Below are 18,171 nucleotides of genomic sequence, written 5' to 3' on the forward strand. Positions count from 1 at the left end.
ATGTGGCAACCAGGGACTTCCTGGATTGCTTCTTTTAAATAAGAAAAAATTGAACATTTATCCTGCCTTGGGACTTCCCTGGTGGTGCAGTGGTTAAGAATCTTCCTGCCAATGCAGGGGACATGGGTTTGAGCCCTGATCCGGGAAGATCGCACACGCCATGGAGCAACTAAGACTGTGTGCCACAGTTACTGAGCCTGTACTGTAGAGCCTGTGAGCCACAACTACCGAGTCCATGTGCCACAACTACTGAAGCCCACTCTTCTATAGCCCATGTTCCACAACAAGAGAAGCCATGGCAATGAGGAACCCGTGCACCGCAGTGAAGAGTAACCCCCACTCACCAAAACTAGAGAAAGCCCGCACAGCAACAAAGACCCAATGAAGCCAATAAATAAACAATTTTTTAAAAATTTAATCTTGCCTTTCCTCTATGGACTCTTTCAAGGAAGCTAAAAAGAAAAAAATGATGAAAAATTCTTCTGCATAAAAAAATTCCAGCTAACAAATATAGAATGACAGAATTAGAATATCTCCATTTTGCTAGCCCTAATGAAATAATGGACCTATGCAACAATCACCAATTGATGCTAAAACTACTAAGTGGAATGTTAATGGGAAACTTTATAATGAAAAACCAGGCTAACACCACCTAAGGACAATCTCAGCATCACTAAAATAATGACAACTGGGCATCACATACTTCATGATCTGATGTAACAGAAGGATTAGCACTACGGAGTCTTCTTGCACAATAAAAGAGAAAACCTGAAGCCTCTATATCCAACCAGTTTACAGAAAATGCAAGAAGGAGAGAAACAAGTTAATTGACACCAGGAGAGAATAATTATATAAACCTAGAATGTGGGAGGTCCTACAGGCCAAATGACCTGTTTCTTTTTTTTCAACAAATCAAAGGAATAAAAAGGGAGTAGGGAGGGGAGGAGGGAGAAGACAAGGTAAAAATTTAAAAGTCTCTGTCATTCAGAAATGCATATTAGAATATTTACAAGTGAAATTATAGGATACCTTATATTTGCATAAAAATGCTCTAGCCTTTTGCTTCTGGATGTAATGAAGTTACTGAGAATATGGTAGCATACTCAGCATAAATAACCGTAGAACTTGACAAATATATGAGGCAAATGTTTTCAGTCACTGGAAAACAGGCAGTGTTAAGTTTGGAAACCTCGAGAGAAGAGAAACTCACAAGATAAACCCCATATCCACCTTGACACTCTGACTAGGACAGTTTCCAACCACAGTGCAATAAGAATCCAAATGGAAAACAATGATCCTGCTGAAGTGAGATGGGAGAGATTAGAAATTGTGACAGCTAAAGTGGTTGGAATATGTAGAGCTGGGCATGGGAGCAGGAGTTGCACTGAGGGAGACCTGAAATCTGTGTGGTGGTTCTCCACAAGTCCTTGGTTGAAGGATAGGGTGCACATGTACAAGATGAGACACAACTAAATTACCAGATTGCTAAGAATGGAACAGAGATGTTAGAGGTCAAAGAGTGCCAGGGATTTGAGATGTTAAAGATACACCGTGCCAGAAAGGATAGACCTTTTAAAACCTCAGGCATGTGGGTGAGAAACCAGAAGGAATAGACCTTAGAGGTAAATACCATGACCTAGTAAGTCTAGCTCTAGATTTACTATAACAAAGCCTGAGAGAAAACTCTGACAGCCTTCACAGTGAAGACAGTATTTGAAGGTTAAGTACACTAAATTACACAATCATGGAAAATACCTAGAGTTTTCTACTGATTAAACAAGACAAATCATAAAACTCAACCTATACAAGCCCAAGGTTATCAGACAGTAAATGAAGGGCTTTCTACAAGAAAAAATCATCAATACTCGAAGGAAGATAACAAAATCTGAAATCTCTACAATTTATCATCAGCAATCATGAATTATTAAACAAGCAAAGAAACATGAAAATGTGACCCATGGTGTGTGGGGGGGGGGTGAGGCAATAAATAAAAAGCCATCATTGAGATTGCCCAGAATATGGGTTAAATGAAGACACTAATGAGCCCAGAATAGATTCAAAGAGCAAAAGGGAAATATGTTCAAGCAATTAAAGGAAAATATAATCTTTATGAGAGAAGACATAGGAAATATTGAAAAATTAGAAAAGAATCTAATGTAAATTTTAGAACTTAAAAGAATAGTTTGGAGATGGAAGTAAAAAAGAGTCAGGAAAGGAAAAACTACTGGTAAAGGCAAATATGTAGCAAAGGAGGTGGATCAGTTAATTAAGCTACTATAAGATTAAAAGACAAAAAAAATTGTAAAATCAACTATAACTATAGTAAGTAGTTAGGAATAAAAATGAAGATGTAAAACATGACATCAAAAACACAAAACCTGAGAGAAGGGAGTAAAAATAAGTAGATAGTTTAGAATGTGTTTGAACTTAAATGGCTATCTGTTTAAAACAAGTGGATATAGTTATATGTCAACAAATATGAACCCCATGGTAACCACAAATCAAAAACCTACAAAAGATATACAAAAACTAGAGAAAAAATGAACACAAGCATACCACTAAAGAAAAATCATCAAACCACAAGGGAAGAAACTAAAAAAAGGAGAAAGGAACAGAGAAGAACTACAAAAACAACCCCCAAAAAAGTAACAAATGGCAATAAGTACATACCTATCTGTAATCATTTTAAATGTCCATGGACTAAATGCTCCAATCAAAAGACATAGGGTGGCTGATTGGATAAAAACAAAACCCATTTATATGCCACTTACCAGAGACTCACTTCAGAGCTAAAGATACACACAGACTGAAAGTGAGGGGATGGAAAAAGATTTTTCATGCAAATAAAAAATAAGAAAGCTATAGTAGCAATACTCACATCAGGCAAAATAAACTTTAAAACAAAGTCTATAACAAAAAGTAAAGAAAGAAAGTATATGATGATAAAGAGATCGATATAAAAAGAGGATATAACACTCATTAACATAGATGCACTGAATCTAAGCAGCACCTAAATATATAAAGCAAATATTAATTGACATAAAGGGAGTAATTGACAATACAATAATAGTAGGAGACTTTTAATTCCCCATTTACATCAATGGACAGATTACCCAGACAGAAAATCAATACAGAAATAATGGTCTTAAATGACTCAGTAGGGCAGTCACCCTTAATAGCTATCTACAGGACATTCCATTCAAAAACACAGAAAACAAATTCTTTTCAAGTGTACATGGAATGTTCTCCAGGATAGATCACATGCTAGTCCACAAAACAAGTCTCGACAAATTTAAGAAGATAAAAACTATATCAAGCATTTTTTCCAATGACAATGATATGAAACTAGAATCAATTATAGAAAGAAAATGGAAAAACACAAACACATGGAGACTAAAAAGCATGCTACCAAAAAAAAAACCAATGGGTCAATAAGGAAATCAAAGAGGATATCAGAAAATACCTCAAGACAAATGAAAATAAAAATACAACTTTCCAAAATCTATGGGATGCAGCAAAAGCAATTCTAAGAGGGAAGACTGAAGGAACACATGACTACTTCAAGAAGTAAGAAAAATCTCAAACAACCTAACTTACCATCGAAAGGAATTAGAATGAAAAACAAAGTACAAAGTCCACAGAAGAAAGAAAATAATAAAGGTCAGAGAAGAAATAAATAAAATAGAGATCAAAAAACAGTAGAAAAGCCCAGAGACAAACTATGGTCAACTAATCTATGACAAAGGAGGCAAGGATATACAATGGAGAAAAGGCAGCCTCTTCAATGAGTGGTGCTGGGAAAACAGGACAGCTACATGTAAAAGAATGAAATTAGAACACTCCCTAACACCATGCACAAAAATAAACTCAAAATGGATTAAAGACCTAAATGTAAGGCCAGACACTATAAAACTCCTAGAAGAAAACATAGGAAGAGCACTCTTTGACATAAATCACAGCAAGATCTTTTTTGATCCACAAAAATAAATAAGTGGGACCTAATGAAACTTCAAAGCTTCTGCACAGCAAAGGAAACTATAAGCAAGACGAAAAGACAACCCTTAGAAGGGGAGAAAATATTTGCAAATGAATCAACAGACAGAGGATTAAACTCCAAAATATATAAACAGTTCATCCAGCTCAATATCAAAAAAACAAACAATTCAATTTAAAAAAAGGGCAGAAGGCCTAAATAGGCATTTCTCCAAAGAAAACATCTGGATGGCCAAGGCACACATGAAAAGCTGCACAACATCACTAATAATTAGAGAAATGCAAATCAAAACGACAATGAGGTATCACCTCACACTGGTCAGGAAGGGCAGCATCAGAAAATCTACAAACAGTAAATGTTGGAGAGGGTGTGGAGAAAAGGGAACGCTCTTGCACTGTTGGTGGAAATGTAAATTGATACAGCCACTATGGAGAACAGTATGGAGATTCCTTGAAAAACTAAACATAGAGTTACTATGTGACCCAGCAATCCCACTGCTGGGCATATACCCAGAGAACACCATAATTCAAAAAGTCACATGCACTCCAATGTTCATTGCAGTACTATTTACAACAGTCAGGACATGGAAGCAACCTAAATGTCCATCAACAGATGAATGGATCAAAAAGATGTGGTACATATATACAATGGAACATTACTCAGCCATAAAAAGGAACAAAATTGGGATATTTATAGAGACATGGATGGAACTAGAGACTGTCATACAGAGTGAAGTGAGTCAGAAAGAGAAAAACAAATATCCTATATTAACACATATATGCGGAATATAGAAAAATGGTACAAATCAACTGATTTGCAAGGCAGAAATAGAGACACAGATGTAGAGAACAAACATATGGACACCAAGTGGGGAAAGTGTGTGTGGGGGGTGGTCGTTGGGGTGGGATGAATTGGGAGGTTGGGATTGCCATATATACATTACTAATAAGAAAAAAAATTGTACACTTTAAATGTATGCAGTTTACTGTATGTCAATTGTATCTCAATAAAAGTTCTTAAAGGAAAAAAAATAGAAAAGATCAATGAAACCAAAAGTTGGGGTTTTTTTTAAAGATAAGCAAAATGGATAAACTTTTACCCAGGCTCATCAAGAAAAAAAGAAAGAAAGAGAGAGAGAGGACCCAAATAAACAAAAGAAATGAAAGAGGAGAAGTAACAACCAATAACAGAGATGCGAAAAATCATAAGAGAATACTGTGAGCAGTTATGTGCCAACAAACTGGAAAACCTAGAAGAGATGGATAAATTTCTAGAGATATACAATCTTCCAAGACTGAATCAGGAGGAAATAGTGATAATAGTGATCACTAATAGTGAAATTGAATTTGTAATTAGAAAAACTCCCAGCAAACAAATTCCAAGATCAGACATCTTCACAGGGGAATTCTACCAAACATGTAAAGAAGAACTAATACTTATCCTTCTTAAACTATTCCAAGACTTGAAGAGGGAACACTCCCAAATGTATTCTACAAGGCTGTCATTACCCTGATACCAAAACCAGACAAAGACACGAAAGAAAGAGAATGAAAGAAGCAAGAAAAGAAAGAAAGAAAGAGAGAGAGAGAGAGGGAAAGAAAGAAAGAAAGAAAGAAAGAAAGAAAGAAAGAAAGAAAGAAAGAAAGAAAGAAAGAAAGAAAGAAAGGAAGGAAGGAAGGAAGGAAGGAAGGAAGGAGGGAAGGAAGAAGGAAGGAAGGAAGGAAGAAAATAAATTACAGGCCAATTTCTCTGATGAATATAGATGCAAAAATCCTTAATAAAATATTAGCAAATTAAATTTAACAATATATAAAAAAGGTTATACACCATGATCAAGTGGAATTACTCCAGGGCTGCAAGGAAGGTTCAATATCTACAAATAAATCAATGTGATACACCACATTAATAAAATGAAGGATAGGAAGATGCCTTAGAGGACTGGGGTAGGGAGGGTGGGGGGGACTCGGGGTGGGGGAGTCAAGGAAGGTAGGGAATACGGGGATATGTGTATAAAAACAGATGATTGAACTTGGTGTACCCCCAAAAAAATAATAAAAAAAAAATAAGACCCTGAAAAAAAAATTAAAAAATGAAATGAAGGATAAAATTCATACAATCATCACAGGAGACACAGAAAAAGGATTTGACAAAATTCAACATTCATTCCTGATAAAAACCCTCATCAAAGTTGATATAGAGGGAACATATCTCAACATAATGAAAGTCATTTATGACAAATCCACAGCTAACATCACACTCAATGGTGAAAATCTGAAAGTTTTTCCTCTACAGTCAGGAGCAAGACAAGGATGCCCACTCTTGCCACTTATATTTAGCATTCCGTTAGAAGTCCTAGCCACAGCAATCAGAGAATAAAAACAAATAAAAGGCATCCAAATTGGAAGCAAAGAAGTAAAACTGTCACTATTTGCCGATGACATGACTATATATACAAAACACTAAAGTCTCCACCAAAAAGCTATTAGAACTAATAAAAGAATTCAGTAAAGTTGCAGAGTACAAGATTAATATACAGAAATCTGTTGCTTTTCAATACACAACTAATGAACTATCAGAAGGAGAAAAAAAGAAAACAGTCCCATTTAATACATCAAAAAGAATAAAATATATAGAAATAAACTTATCCAAAGAAGTAAAAGACCTATACTCTGAAAACTATAAAACGTTGATAAAGGAATTTGAAGACCATACAAAAAATTGGAAAGATATCCCGTGTTCATGGATTGAAAGACAATATCGTTAAAATGTCCATACCACCATAAGCAATCTATAGATTTAATGCAATCCTTATTAAACTTCCCATGACATTTTTCACATAACTGGAACAAATAATCCTCAAATTTATATTGAACCACCAAAGACACAAAATCGCCAAAGCAATCTTGAGAAAAAAGAGAAAAGCTGGAGATAACATGCTCCCTGACTTCAGACTATACTACAAAGCTTCAGTAAGCAAAACGACTTGGTACTGGACAAAAACAGACACAGATTAATGGAACAGAATAGAGAGCCCAGAAATAAACCCACATACTTAGGGTCAACTAATCTACAACAAAGAAGGCAAAAATATACAATGGAGAAAAGACAGACTCTTCAATAAGTGTTGCTGGGAAAACCAGACCGCTATATGTAAAAGAATGAAATGAGAACTTTTTCTTACAACATATATGAAATAAACTCAAAATGAATTAAAGACCTAAATATAAGACTGGAAATTGTAAACTAGAAAAGAACATAGGCAGAACACTCGTTGACATAAACTGTAGCAATATTTTTTCTTTGGATTGTCTCCTAAGGCAAAGGAAACAGAAGCAAAAGCAAACAAATGGTGCCTAATTAATCTTAAAAGCTTTTCCATGGCAAAGGAAACTGTTGACAAAACAAAAAGACAGCCTATTGATTGGGAGAAAATATTTCTAAATTACATCACTAGTGTCAGGTTAAATAGCTCATACAACTCAATATCAAAACAGCTCAATTATATAACGCACAGAAGACCTGAATAGATATTTTCCAAAGAAGATATACAGAAGGCCAACAGGCACATAAAAAGATTCTCATCATTGCTAATTATCAGAGAAATGCAAATGAAAACCACAATGAGATACCACCTCACCTCTGTCAGAATGGCTATCAACAAAACGTTTACAAATGACGATGGCACTTCCCTGGCGGTCCAGTGGTTAAGACTCCATGCTTCCTCTGTAGGGGCCCCAGGTTTGACACCTGGTCAGGAACTCAGAACCGACATGCTGCATGGCATGGTCAAAAAATGAAAAAAAAATTCTACAAGTAACAAATGTTGGTAAGGATGTGGATAAAGGGAGTCCTAGTACACTGTTGGTGGGAGTGTAAATTTGTGCCACCAAGGAAAATAGTATGGAGACTCCTAAAAACTAAAAATAGAGCTACTGTATGATCCAGGAATTCTGCTCTTTGATAGGTATCTGAAGAAAATGAAAACATTAATTTGAAAGATACCAGTACCCCAATGTTCACAGCAGTATTATTTATAATAGCCAAGACATGGAAGCAACCTAAGTGTCCATTAGCAAATACATAGACAAAGAAGATGTGAGATAGATAGATGATAGGTAGATAGATGATAAATAGATGATAGATAGATAGATATAGATAGATAGATGATAGATGATAGATAGATACAGATAGATGATATAGATATAGATATAGATACACACATATATATGGTAATATTACTAAGCCATAAAAAAAGAATGAAATTCTGCCACTTGCAACAACATGGATGGACCTGGAGAGTATTATGTGTAGTGAAATAAGTCAGACAGAGAAAGGCAAATACTATAAGCTATCACTTATATGTGGAATCTAAAAAATAAAACAAACAAATTAATATGACAAAACAGAAACAGACTCCAGTTATAGAAAACAAATTAGTGGTTACCAATGGGGAGAGGCAAGGGGTGGGACAAAATAATGGTAGAGGATTAAGAGGTACAAACTACCAATTGTAAAATAAATAAGCTACAAAGATATATTGCACAATACAGGAAATAGAGTCAATATTTTGCAATAACTTTAAATGGAGTATAATCTATAATATTGGATCAGTATGTTATACACCTGAAACTAGCATAGTATCATAAATCAAATATGCTTCAATTTTAAAAACTGGGCAAAGGATTTGAACAGATACTTCACAAAGCATATACAAATGGCCCATAAACACACGAAGAAGATGCTCAATATCATTAGCTCTCAGAGAAATGCAACTCAAAATAATGATAAGGTATCACTATATACATACTTCATTGGCCAAAAATAAAAAGACTGAACACAAGGTATCAGCAAGGATGTGAAGCAACTGAAATTCTCACATATGGCTAGTTAAAGGGTAAAATGTTACAACCTCATCTGAAAACAGCTTGGCAGCTCTTTATAAAGTTAAATACACACTTACTGTATTACCCAGCAATCCCACTCATAGCTACTTACCAAGAGAAATTAAAACCAACATACCCAATGTCTTGTGTATTCATAGCAGCTTATTCCTAATAGCCAAGAGTCTGTTCATTGTTAGTATCAGCATTTTATTATTGACCAAAACATTTATTCCCCTCAAATAATGTTTTTAGAAATACTTGTCTTTAGAAAAGTTTAAATGATCTTTGACACTTTGTTTTTTATTTTTTTCAGAACCTATAAAAATAATAAAAGAACCTCTCATTGGATTATGTAGCCTTTTAACACTTAGTGTATGACAAGATTGCACAAATATTTACTAAGTAGATATATTTTATTAGGGTTGCAGGCAATAACATGAATCTTATATAATTTAAATTATTAGCTTTAATGTTACGTATATAAATGAGAAAACCTCATTTCATTAAATCATGGGTGCACAGAATGAAATACTAAATTGATATCCTCTTTTTTCCAGACATGTTTTATTCCCAAACATCACTTGTATGAAGCTTTTGAACAATTCTATCCTCACATTGAATATAAAATGTGGTTAAAACTTGGACTTTCTATTACTGCCAAAAAAATCAGGGAGCATTTATCTTATGAGGTAAGAGGTGTTTATGTAAAATTGTCCTTCTCTCTGAATGAAATTGCCCTAAAGTATTGTTAGAAATTAACTATTTAGGAATTTATATTAAACTTTATAAATAATAGACTATGAAATTGTGTTTTTCTTATAGGATTGGAATTACAAGATGCAGTTAAAACTCTGTAACATTTATGTAAAAGATATACCAAAGAACACCAAAACTGATATCTATGATGAAACTGTAATTTATGTCATCCTCATCCATGGAGCTGTGGAAGACTGTCAGTTACGAAAAGCTTATAAGGCTCCTTTCTTAATTCCTATAACATGCCATCAGGTAAAGAAATATTGATTCATAATTTAAGGTGAATAAGCCATTTGTCCAACAATGTGTTAATATTAGAAAAACCATCACTTTCCACCTTCCCATTCTCTACCTTTCCCCTACCACTCCATAGACACCCATACAAAACACATCAAGTTCATTGACTGCTTTGGCACTGAGTAGCCCAAACACCAAGCTATTCCTATTCTCTGACAATGAATTAGGCCAAGCTATACATTTTGACCACAGTTAGACTTTGGTGCAATTGTAAATAGCTAAATAGGACCTATTAAGTTCATGTACATATTGCAGAAGGACTACTCTCTCTGGATAGTATCAACAATACTCTAAAAAGGTTCTGTCAGTCACATGCTGAAGTGAGTACCAGTGGTGTTTCCCCCAGCTACTTTGAAAGTGAATGTAAAAATGAGGCACTTCTCATATTTAAGCTATTGAGTTACGCTTCCAATTAAAATGAGAAACTGTGGCATGAGGAGAAAGAAAGAAGGAAGACTGTATTGTGTGTGTGTGCGTGTGCGTGTGTGTGTGTTGGGGTACAGTAAGAGAGGCATATGTCGGGAGGAATCAGAGGACACATAAAATACAGCTAAAGAAAGTAACTTGAAAGAGGGACCTAGAGTCAATTAAATTAGGCATTTTTTTTAAAGCAACTATGACAGGAACAGTGCCAGATGCTAAAATGATGAAGACAAATGAGATTTGCAACTTACCCTCAAGAAATCTCTCAACCAACTGAAAAGAAACATATATAAATAGATTAATAAATGTTTACAGCTATGGTAGAAGTGATTAAAATGTAGATTTGGGAAGAAAAAATGAGGTGGGGATAAGAGGAATCCTAAGCTGAGAAAGAGTCACAAGGAAATTTTCTACATGGATGCCACTGGCACCAATGTGATGCCCAATGAGAGGAGGTAAAACATTATTCTTAACTCTGGTGCTCCCTATCTTGAATACATAAAATAGAGCTTAGTTGGGGGTTCTTGTTGGGAATTTAGATGGCCAAGCAAAGAGGCAACCCAAACCTGCCCAACTCTGTCTACTCTCCTAGGCATAAAGTCCTGCTCACTGTGGATTTGGGTACCAATGTTACTCAAGCCATATTGAAAACAATAACATGGTTGGGAGATTTCTTGAAATCTATTGATTTTCTAGCTTTCTTTCTGCCACATTGAAAACTTTCTGGGTGATATTTTAAAGGGTCATTGATAATTAACTCTTGATTATGTTTCTCATTTGTAATAAAAATGAGCAAAATAATGAAAAATCAGTGAAAGTACATAGAATATTGACTTTCACAAAGCTAACATATCCAGGTATTTAAAGATATCTAATATCTATTGATATTATCAATTTTCAGGCCCAGATATTTAGAGAGGGTCTGAGATAGTAGCTTACCAGAGGAACATTTAATTGTAGGATATTTACTCAGAAATTAGCTTGTAATCTCTCAACTTTCAGATACAAGGCACTGAAGATTTCACAAAGGTAACAATTGTTCAAACTTCGATTGCTTCAAAAAAATACAGGTGGAAAGCTAGAAAGTATAGAGCTTCACGTAAACCAGTTTATCCAGCAGTATCAGGTATGTGAGTTAGATGTCTTTAAGTAATTGGGAACTTATTTTCCTTTTATAAAATAGTCCTATATGCGTTTGGAAACTTGCATGCATTCTGTCTAGAGTATTGAGGAATCCTTTTAACTGCCATATTTGATATCCAGTATGTAAATTAAGACTGAGAGCATCTAAGTAATAGTTAGAAATTTTAATATTTAATCTATAAAAACACATATAATTATAATATGTATTATATATTATACACATTATAAGTGTATAAAAGCAATATTAAAAAAGATTAATGAGGAAATTTCTAATTCTTCCCAAAAGTTAAAATATTTTATATAGCAGTAATAATGAAAATATTGTCGCACTGTCTGAACAAGAGAGATATAAATCATGGAACTAAATGAATTACCTTATTATAAAACCTATTCTTCATGCAAATTTTGCATGAATAAAATTGAACCATAACATTAATGATTATTTAATGACTACTATTAAGCCATTAATTCAAATTTGGAAAATAAGTTTGAGGTACATTTAAAAATTAAATAGTAAATGATTAAATTATGGAATAAATAATAATATAATTTAATATTTATCATTTCACTGAAGGGGATGTAATTCTAAATTCAGAAACAGAGAAGTTAATTTTAGTAATTTAACTGTTTCAATAAAAATATCATCAATCAAGAAATCAGCAAAGGCCAATTTGTGGAAGAAAAGTTATGTTGAAAACAAAATGTAGAAAAAAGGTCAACACTACTAACATTTAAAGGAACAGAACTTAAATATTGGTCTACTTAATTAGTGAGATTTTTAAAGAATTATAATGCCTAATGCTCAAAAAAAAAAGTAGTGAATCTGATATACATTCTTATCTTGATACCAGTACAAATCGATAAAATAAATTTATCACAAGATTCCAAAAGCCATAAAAGTGTTTATATCCTTTGCTTAAATAATGTAATTTCTATATATATCAATTATACCTCAATAAAAAGTAAATTAATAATATAATTTCTAGATATTTATTGTAAAGAAATAAAGCAAAAAAGTGAAAAAGTTAATTGAGCATTATTTATAAAAATAAAAATTAGAAGTTATGAAAATGGCTAATGACAAATGAATGGTTAAATTACCACATTGGTCAACATGATTAAGTGCTAAATAAGCATTAAACAATTAATTTCCCATGTAGTAACTAGGAAAAGACAAATGATACACGTCAAGTAAAAGTACCAGTGATACAATATTGTGTTGCTAAATTTAAACAAATTTATCTTTATTATGTTACAATTATATACCTTTGAATCCATATGGACACACAATACTGTCCTCGCAGGAGTCTCCACTCATCTTTAGATTAAGCAGAAACAGGGCATGGTATTGGGACCTTCACCAGTCCCAATTGGGCTCCTTCTTCAGCCATTTCCCCTCCCAACTCTCTAAAACATAGCCATAACAAACTGCTAATGGTTCACATAATCTGGGAGACCTCGTGGTCTCTCATTCCTGAACTTTTGCAACTTCCTTCTCTTTCTTCTGCCTGGAACCCTCTAAACATGACTCTCCCCCACCTCTCCCCAGTCCATGGAACTAACTTCTTATTCTTTAAATCTCAGCATCACTGATACATCCCAAATTCACAAAACTGCACTCTCTTGTGTGGTCCTAAAGCCTGTTATGCACACAGTCCTATTTTCCCATCTTGTATTTCTTTGTTCGTTTGTATGTTTGCTGGTCCATCTTCTCCAAGAGGGCACAGATCACAGCTCGCTTTCTTATATATCCCCATTGCTCACCAATGGGCCTGGCAGGCTCAATACATATTAATCTAAAAGTATTTGGGGGATAGTGGGACAATAGATGATTTTGTCTCTCTGCTTTCCAAACTTTCTGCACATTTGTTACACAATCTTTATAATAAAAGACTTTTAATCCCTTTTTTAAAAAATGACCGCACTTCCTACCAATTGAAATCACCACCAATTTCAGAGCACAGGTCCTGGGTGTAAGTGACTTGAACCTGGTTGAATTTGAGAGTGGGACTAATTGATACAGTCCTTTGTTTCAGTGCTTGAACTAACACAGTCTTTTTTGAAGCAGCTGAAAGCGGAACAAGTGAAGAATTCCCTCAAGAAGATACAAGTACTCAGGTAAACTGAGAAATAGAGTGAAAGTACAGTCGGCCCTCCTTATCCCAGAGCATGGAATCCGGGGATACTGAGCGCCAACTGTACCATGCCATTTTATATAAAGGACTTTGAGCATCTGTGGATTTTGGTATTCAGGGGAAGAGGGAGGTGGTCCTTGGACCAATCCCCTGAAGATACCTAGGGACGACTGTACCTCACTAGATCTACACTAGCCTACCCGTAGACTGGATTTTAGGGTGTTCCAGGTGGGGTAGAAGTTTGTTTACACATTTATTTATTTATTTTTAAATAAATTTCCTTTTTTTTTTTTTTAATTGAGGCGTATTTGACATATTAGTTTCAGGGAGAATTTATTTTTTATAAATTTATTTATTTATTTGTTTTATTGGCTGTGTTGGGTCTTTTTTTCGCTGTGCGCGGGCTTTCTTTAGCTGCAGTGAGTGGGGGCTACTCTTCGTTGTGGTGCACGGGCTCCTCATTGCTGCGGTTTCTCTTGTTATGGAGCATGGGCTCTAGGCGTGTGGGCTTCAGTAGTTGCAGCACATGGGCTCAGTGGTTGTGGCTCACAGGCTCTAAAGCGCAGGCTCAATAGCTGTGGCGCACGGGCTTAGTTGCTCCACGGCATGTGGGATCTTCCTGGAGCAGGGATCGAACCGGTGTCCCCTACATTGGCAGGCGGATTCTTAACCACTGCACCACTTAGGAAGCCTCCAGGGAGAATTTATTTTTAATTCTCGTCTTTACCAAGCTGGTTGTATTATTCCAGGAGATGTTAATTATAATACCCAGAATCTGAGAACTGTTACAAATACATCAGAAAATTGTGTATCAGATTGCTAAAAAAAATGTTTTACATCAATGAAGTCTATTTGCTGCATTAGCAGTAGGCATCAAACTCAACATGTTCCCTCTCCCCCAAAACTCTCCTCGCGAGTGTATGTTGAATGAAAGGTGATTACAGTTTCCATGGGGAACATTGAAGGTGTTTTTCTCATGTCTGTCTTTAACTCAAATGTGTCCAAGTTCTCAGGTCTTCAAGAAGCCAACACTCTTCTTTAAGATACAAGTTCTCATTCTGCGTAAAAGCAGGAAGTTCACTTTCTCCCTAAATATTTTGGAGTCTTGCTTAGGAAGCTTTTCCTCAGACCCTCCCTGGTCGTTGCTTGTTGCCTGGAACTTCTGACCCAATAGCATAGGGGCTAAGAGTATGGGCTGTAGCATGAACTTCCTTGGTTTGCCTCCTGGTTCCATCACATATTAGCCATGTGACCTTGGACAAATTTCTTAACCTGCCCGAGCATCACTTTCTTTGTCTATAAAACACGGATAATAACAATGCCTATTTCATATAGTGCTGCTATGGGGATTAAAGAAATGGGAAGCATTTGACATATAATAAGCAACACATACACAGAATGTCTATGATTCTTTGTTAACCCCTTCTTAACATTGTAAACTACTTCTCCAAACTTCTCTTGCTCTCCCCATATAAATTTTCTAAAAGAAAAAATATGGAAACAATCACCTCCTCTAATTCTCCTAAACACAGTTGCTGCTGAAGATTGGGAAATAACAAAGGGAAATTACAATTAAAAAACAAAATAAACATGAGGAGGAGACAAGATAAAATATTAGATGGCTTCTTCTAGCTTAGGGATTAAGCCATTGTTCTCGCTGGCAGGCTGCCAAGCTTGTAGGCTTCCTCTTAATAGCGTATTTGAGGGGCTGGAGGGAGGAGCCAAGGAAGCTAATGCTATCCCAGTACATACTGCCCTAAAATGCTGCTTTCTCTTCGTTTAAAAAAAATGATTGCATGATGGTTTTTAACATAGAGGAAGTAGTATGAAAGTGAGAGACAGTCCATTAAATGGTACGAACATCAGCTAGTAAGACATACAGAGATCAACAAATGGTATTATTTAGTAAATGCTTTTTTCTCCCTGATGTCAGATCTTGACTATGTTTCCCAGCCAGCTTTCTTCCCACTCCGCTCAAACCATTCCCCCACGACTACCACCCCAGGAGTGTGGCTTTACCTTTACATAATGAAAAAGCTTGTCACAACATTAAGCAGCTCCAAACAAAATGTTTTGGTCCCCACACAGTGCTGCCACTGGCAGACGTTCCAGTTCTAGGTCCCCTGATCTACAGACCAGATCTGATACCAGCTCTGCTTTATAAATCTGACCCTTATTAGCAGTCTCAGACTTTGACGCCTATCTCCATTTTTAGAATCAACAGCCTACAGAATCAATTGTTAAGACCATGGAGGATGAGAACACATATGAGGATGACTAGAATAAGCCTACGTGAAAGTCTGGTAAGTGGCCTCAGTTTCCCCAATGTGATCAGGAGCACACCTGTCCCTGGAGATGTATCAATAGAAGGAAGCCAGTTTATTTGCCTTTGTGTGATAGTACGATTATACCGTCTTCCATTAGCCAGAAGATGCTTCTAATGGTGCTAGTTCTAAATTCTAATTTGGAAAATTAAGTTTAAATTAAGATTCCTTTATCTGGATTTCTGAAAACTTTATAGTCTTGTGGTTCCTTCTCTATATTCTGCTATTTAACCTCGCATGCAACACTGGTTGCTCCTAATTTGGCAGGTCATTTTTCAGGCAGTCATGTACTGTGGAAGATGTAAACAGGCAATAAGCTATGGTTTCATGTTCAAGAGTTTATGTTCTAGGTAGGAGACAAAACATACCACACAAAAGGCAGTTAAAGTAACAGTGCAAGATCCACTGTGGACAGTATCAACTGAAGCTAAATGAATTCAAAAGAGAAACAGGTACCTACAGCACATAAACAGAGTCTTCGTAGAGAAAGGAAGCAGACGCTCAGAAAAGAAGACACAAGAGAGCAAGACTTTTGGGGAACAATGAATAGACCAGCCTGGCTATTGGCTGCTCAAAATGTGGTATTTCCAGGACAATATTTGTGTTTATAAAAGCTTTATATGACTCTATGTTACAGTAAGAATATCGCTGGGTTAAAAAATGATCTTCAAAGAAATCTTATCTCCATTTAAAAAACGTTAGCTCTTGCATACCACTTCCTATGGCAAAAACTATATTTAAAAATAGATTTAAAGGCTAATAATACACCATGAAAAAGGTGTTTGCAAGAAGTATTTGCAACATAATGCATATCTTTACCTGGGAAAAATGTATACAAAATGATGAGAAAACTCTGTGATTCCAACAGGCAAACTTATGAACAGCCCGTTCAGGGAAACGACAATACCCAAAATATGGAGAAAATAAAAACTGCAAAAGTAAACAACAATGGAGTATTAACATTTGTTTTTTTAAATGAACAATTTTTATTCAATGGTAGAATTATTTCCTTTGAGATAAATGAAAATAGATCGACACTTGTTGTCTCATATTTAGCTGGTAGATAAGCAAAAGTAATTTAACAAAAATCATAAAAATGCTTCCACACTTTGGCTCAATGTTTTTTCTTCCGAAAATCAATCCAAAGAGAGTAATACAAGGGTGTGTACAAAATGTCTAGTACACTACTATTTCTAGTGACAAAAAATTTAAAAGAACCCGTGTTCAATAATGAGAAAGTGTATAATTTCACTACAGAACATCCAAGGAATATTACACAACCATGAAAAAGAGACTGGTTGAGTAGTCCAATGTAAAATATAAAAGTTGAAGGCAAAACTGTACATTCAACTTGTTTAGCATAAAACAAGGCCAGAAAAGATACATCAAAATGATGTAATTGTTAGAAAGGTGAGAGTAGGGGTGGTCTTATTTACCTCTCTTATCTTACGTGGTTTTATTACTCTTATAATGAAAAATATGATTGTAAACCTATCAAGCATTATTCAAATATACATTATTTGGAAGTTGTCTGTTCTTTTTTACCACCCTTTACACTCAGCAGTCCATAGTGCTAGGAAAGGGAGTGGTAATAGCCAGAGCTGAAACTCAGCGGGTGACAACGACCCCAGTCAATTATTCCCACGATGGCAAACCCTCCTGCTGATAATCTGTGAACTACCCTTGTCTGGTTCAGCAGACCCCAGGGGCTTCTTGGATTTGGACTCCCAGTTTAAATCACGCTGCTACCGCTTTATGATGATGAGTGATTTCACACTCACTTGCTCAACTTCCTTCCTTGGCCTCATCAGCAATGACCAGATGTTTCTTGTGGGAATGAAACTGACCCTCCAGTACATCCTATTCCGGGTTATGGGTCAATGTTGAAAGATTCCAAAGTTCTTTTGCCTTTGTTTGTTTTCTTTCCTTTCCATTTCTTTTAGAAATTGTTGACAGGGCTGTTTTGAAGACTGAGACGTGTATTGGCACTGCTGTCATGAGATGCCTTCCGTTTTTGAAACACATTTCCCTACCTCAAGAGGGAGCAACTTCAAGTTGGATCCTCTGTGGATGTTCTTGGTGCCACATGGAAAGAAGTTTGGACTTTGCAACTGTTCCGTTTAAAATATTTTTTTTTTTTTTTTGCAAAATTTGCTTGATTTAAAATATCTATTATTTAAAATGTCTAAAATACCCCCAGAAAATCTTAGAGTAAG

General features: G+C 35.4%; 1 protein-coding gene across 1 annotated transcript in view; it reads left to right on the forward strand.

Moving 5' to 3' along the window:
• SLC9C1 (solute carrier family 9 member C1) overlaps nucleotides 1-17,842 on the forward strand; it is a 97,389-nt gene extending 79,547 nt beyond the window's left edge. The window contains exons 23-26 of the mRNA XM_057696409.1: nucleotides 9,435-9,566; nucleotides 9,700-9,885; nucleotides 11,356-11,479; nucleotides 17,652-17,842. Of these exons, the coding sequence (XP_057552392.1) occupies nucleotides 9,435-9,566; nucleotides 9,700-9,885; nucleotides 11,356-11,479; nucleotides 17,652-17,842 (633 nt within the window). The remainder of the gene's footprint in view (nucleotides 1-9,434; nucleotides 9,567-9,699; nucleotides 9,886-11,355; nucleotides 11,480-17,651) is intronic.
• The last annotated feature ends 329 nt before the right edge of the window (nucleotides 17,843-18,171 follow it).

This window comes from Hippopotamus amphibius, chromosome 10, assembly GCF_030028045.1.
Source record: "Hippopotamus amphibius kiboko isolate mHipAmp2 chromosome 10, mHipAmp2.hap2, whole genome shotgun sequence".
In the NCBI taxonomy this organism is placed as follows: Eukaryota; Metazoa; Chordata; class Mammalia; order Artiodactyla; family Hippopotamidae; genus Hippopotamus; species Hippopotamus amphibius.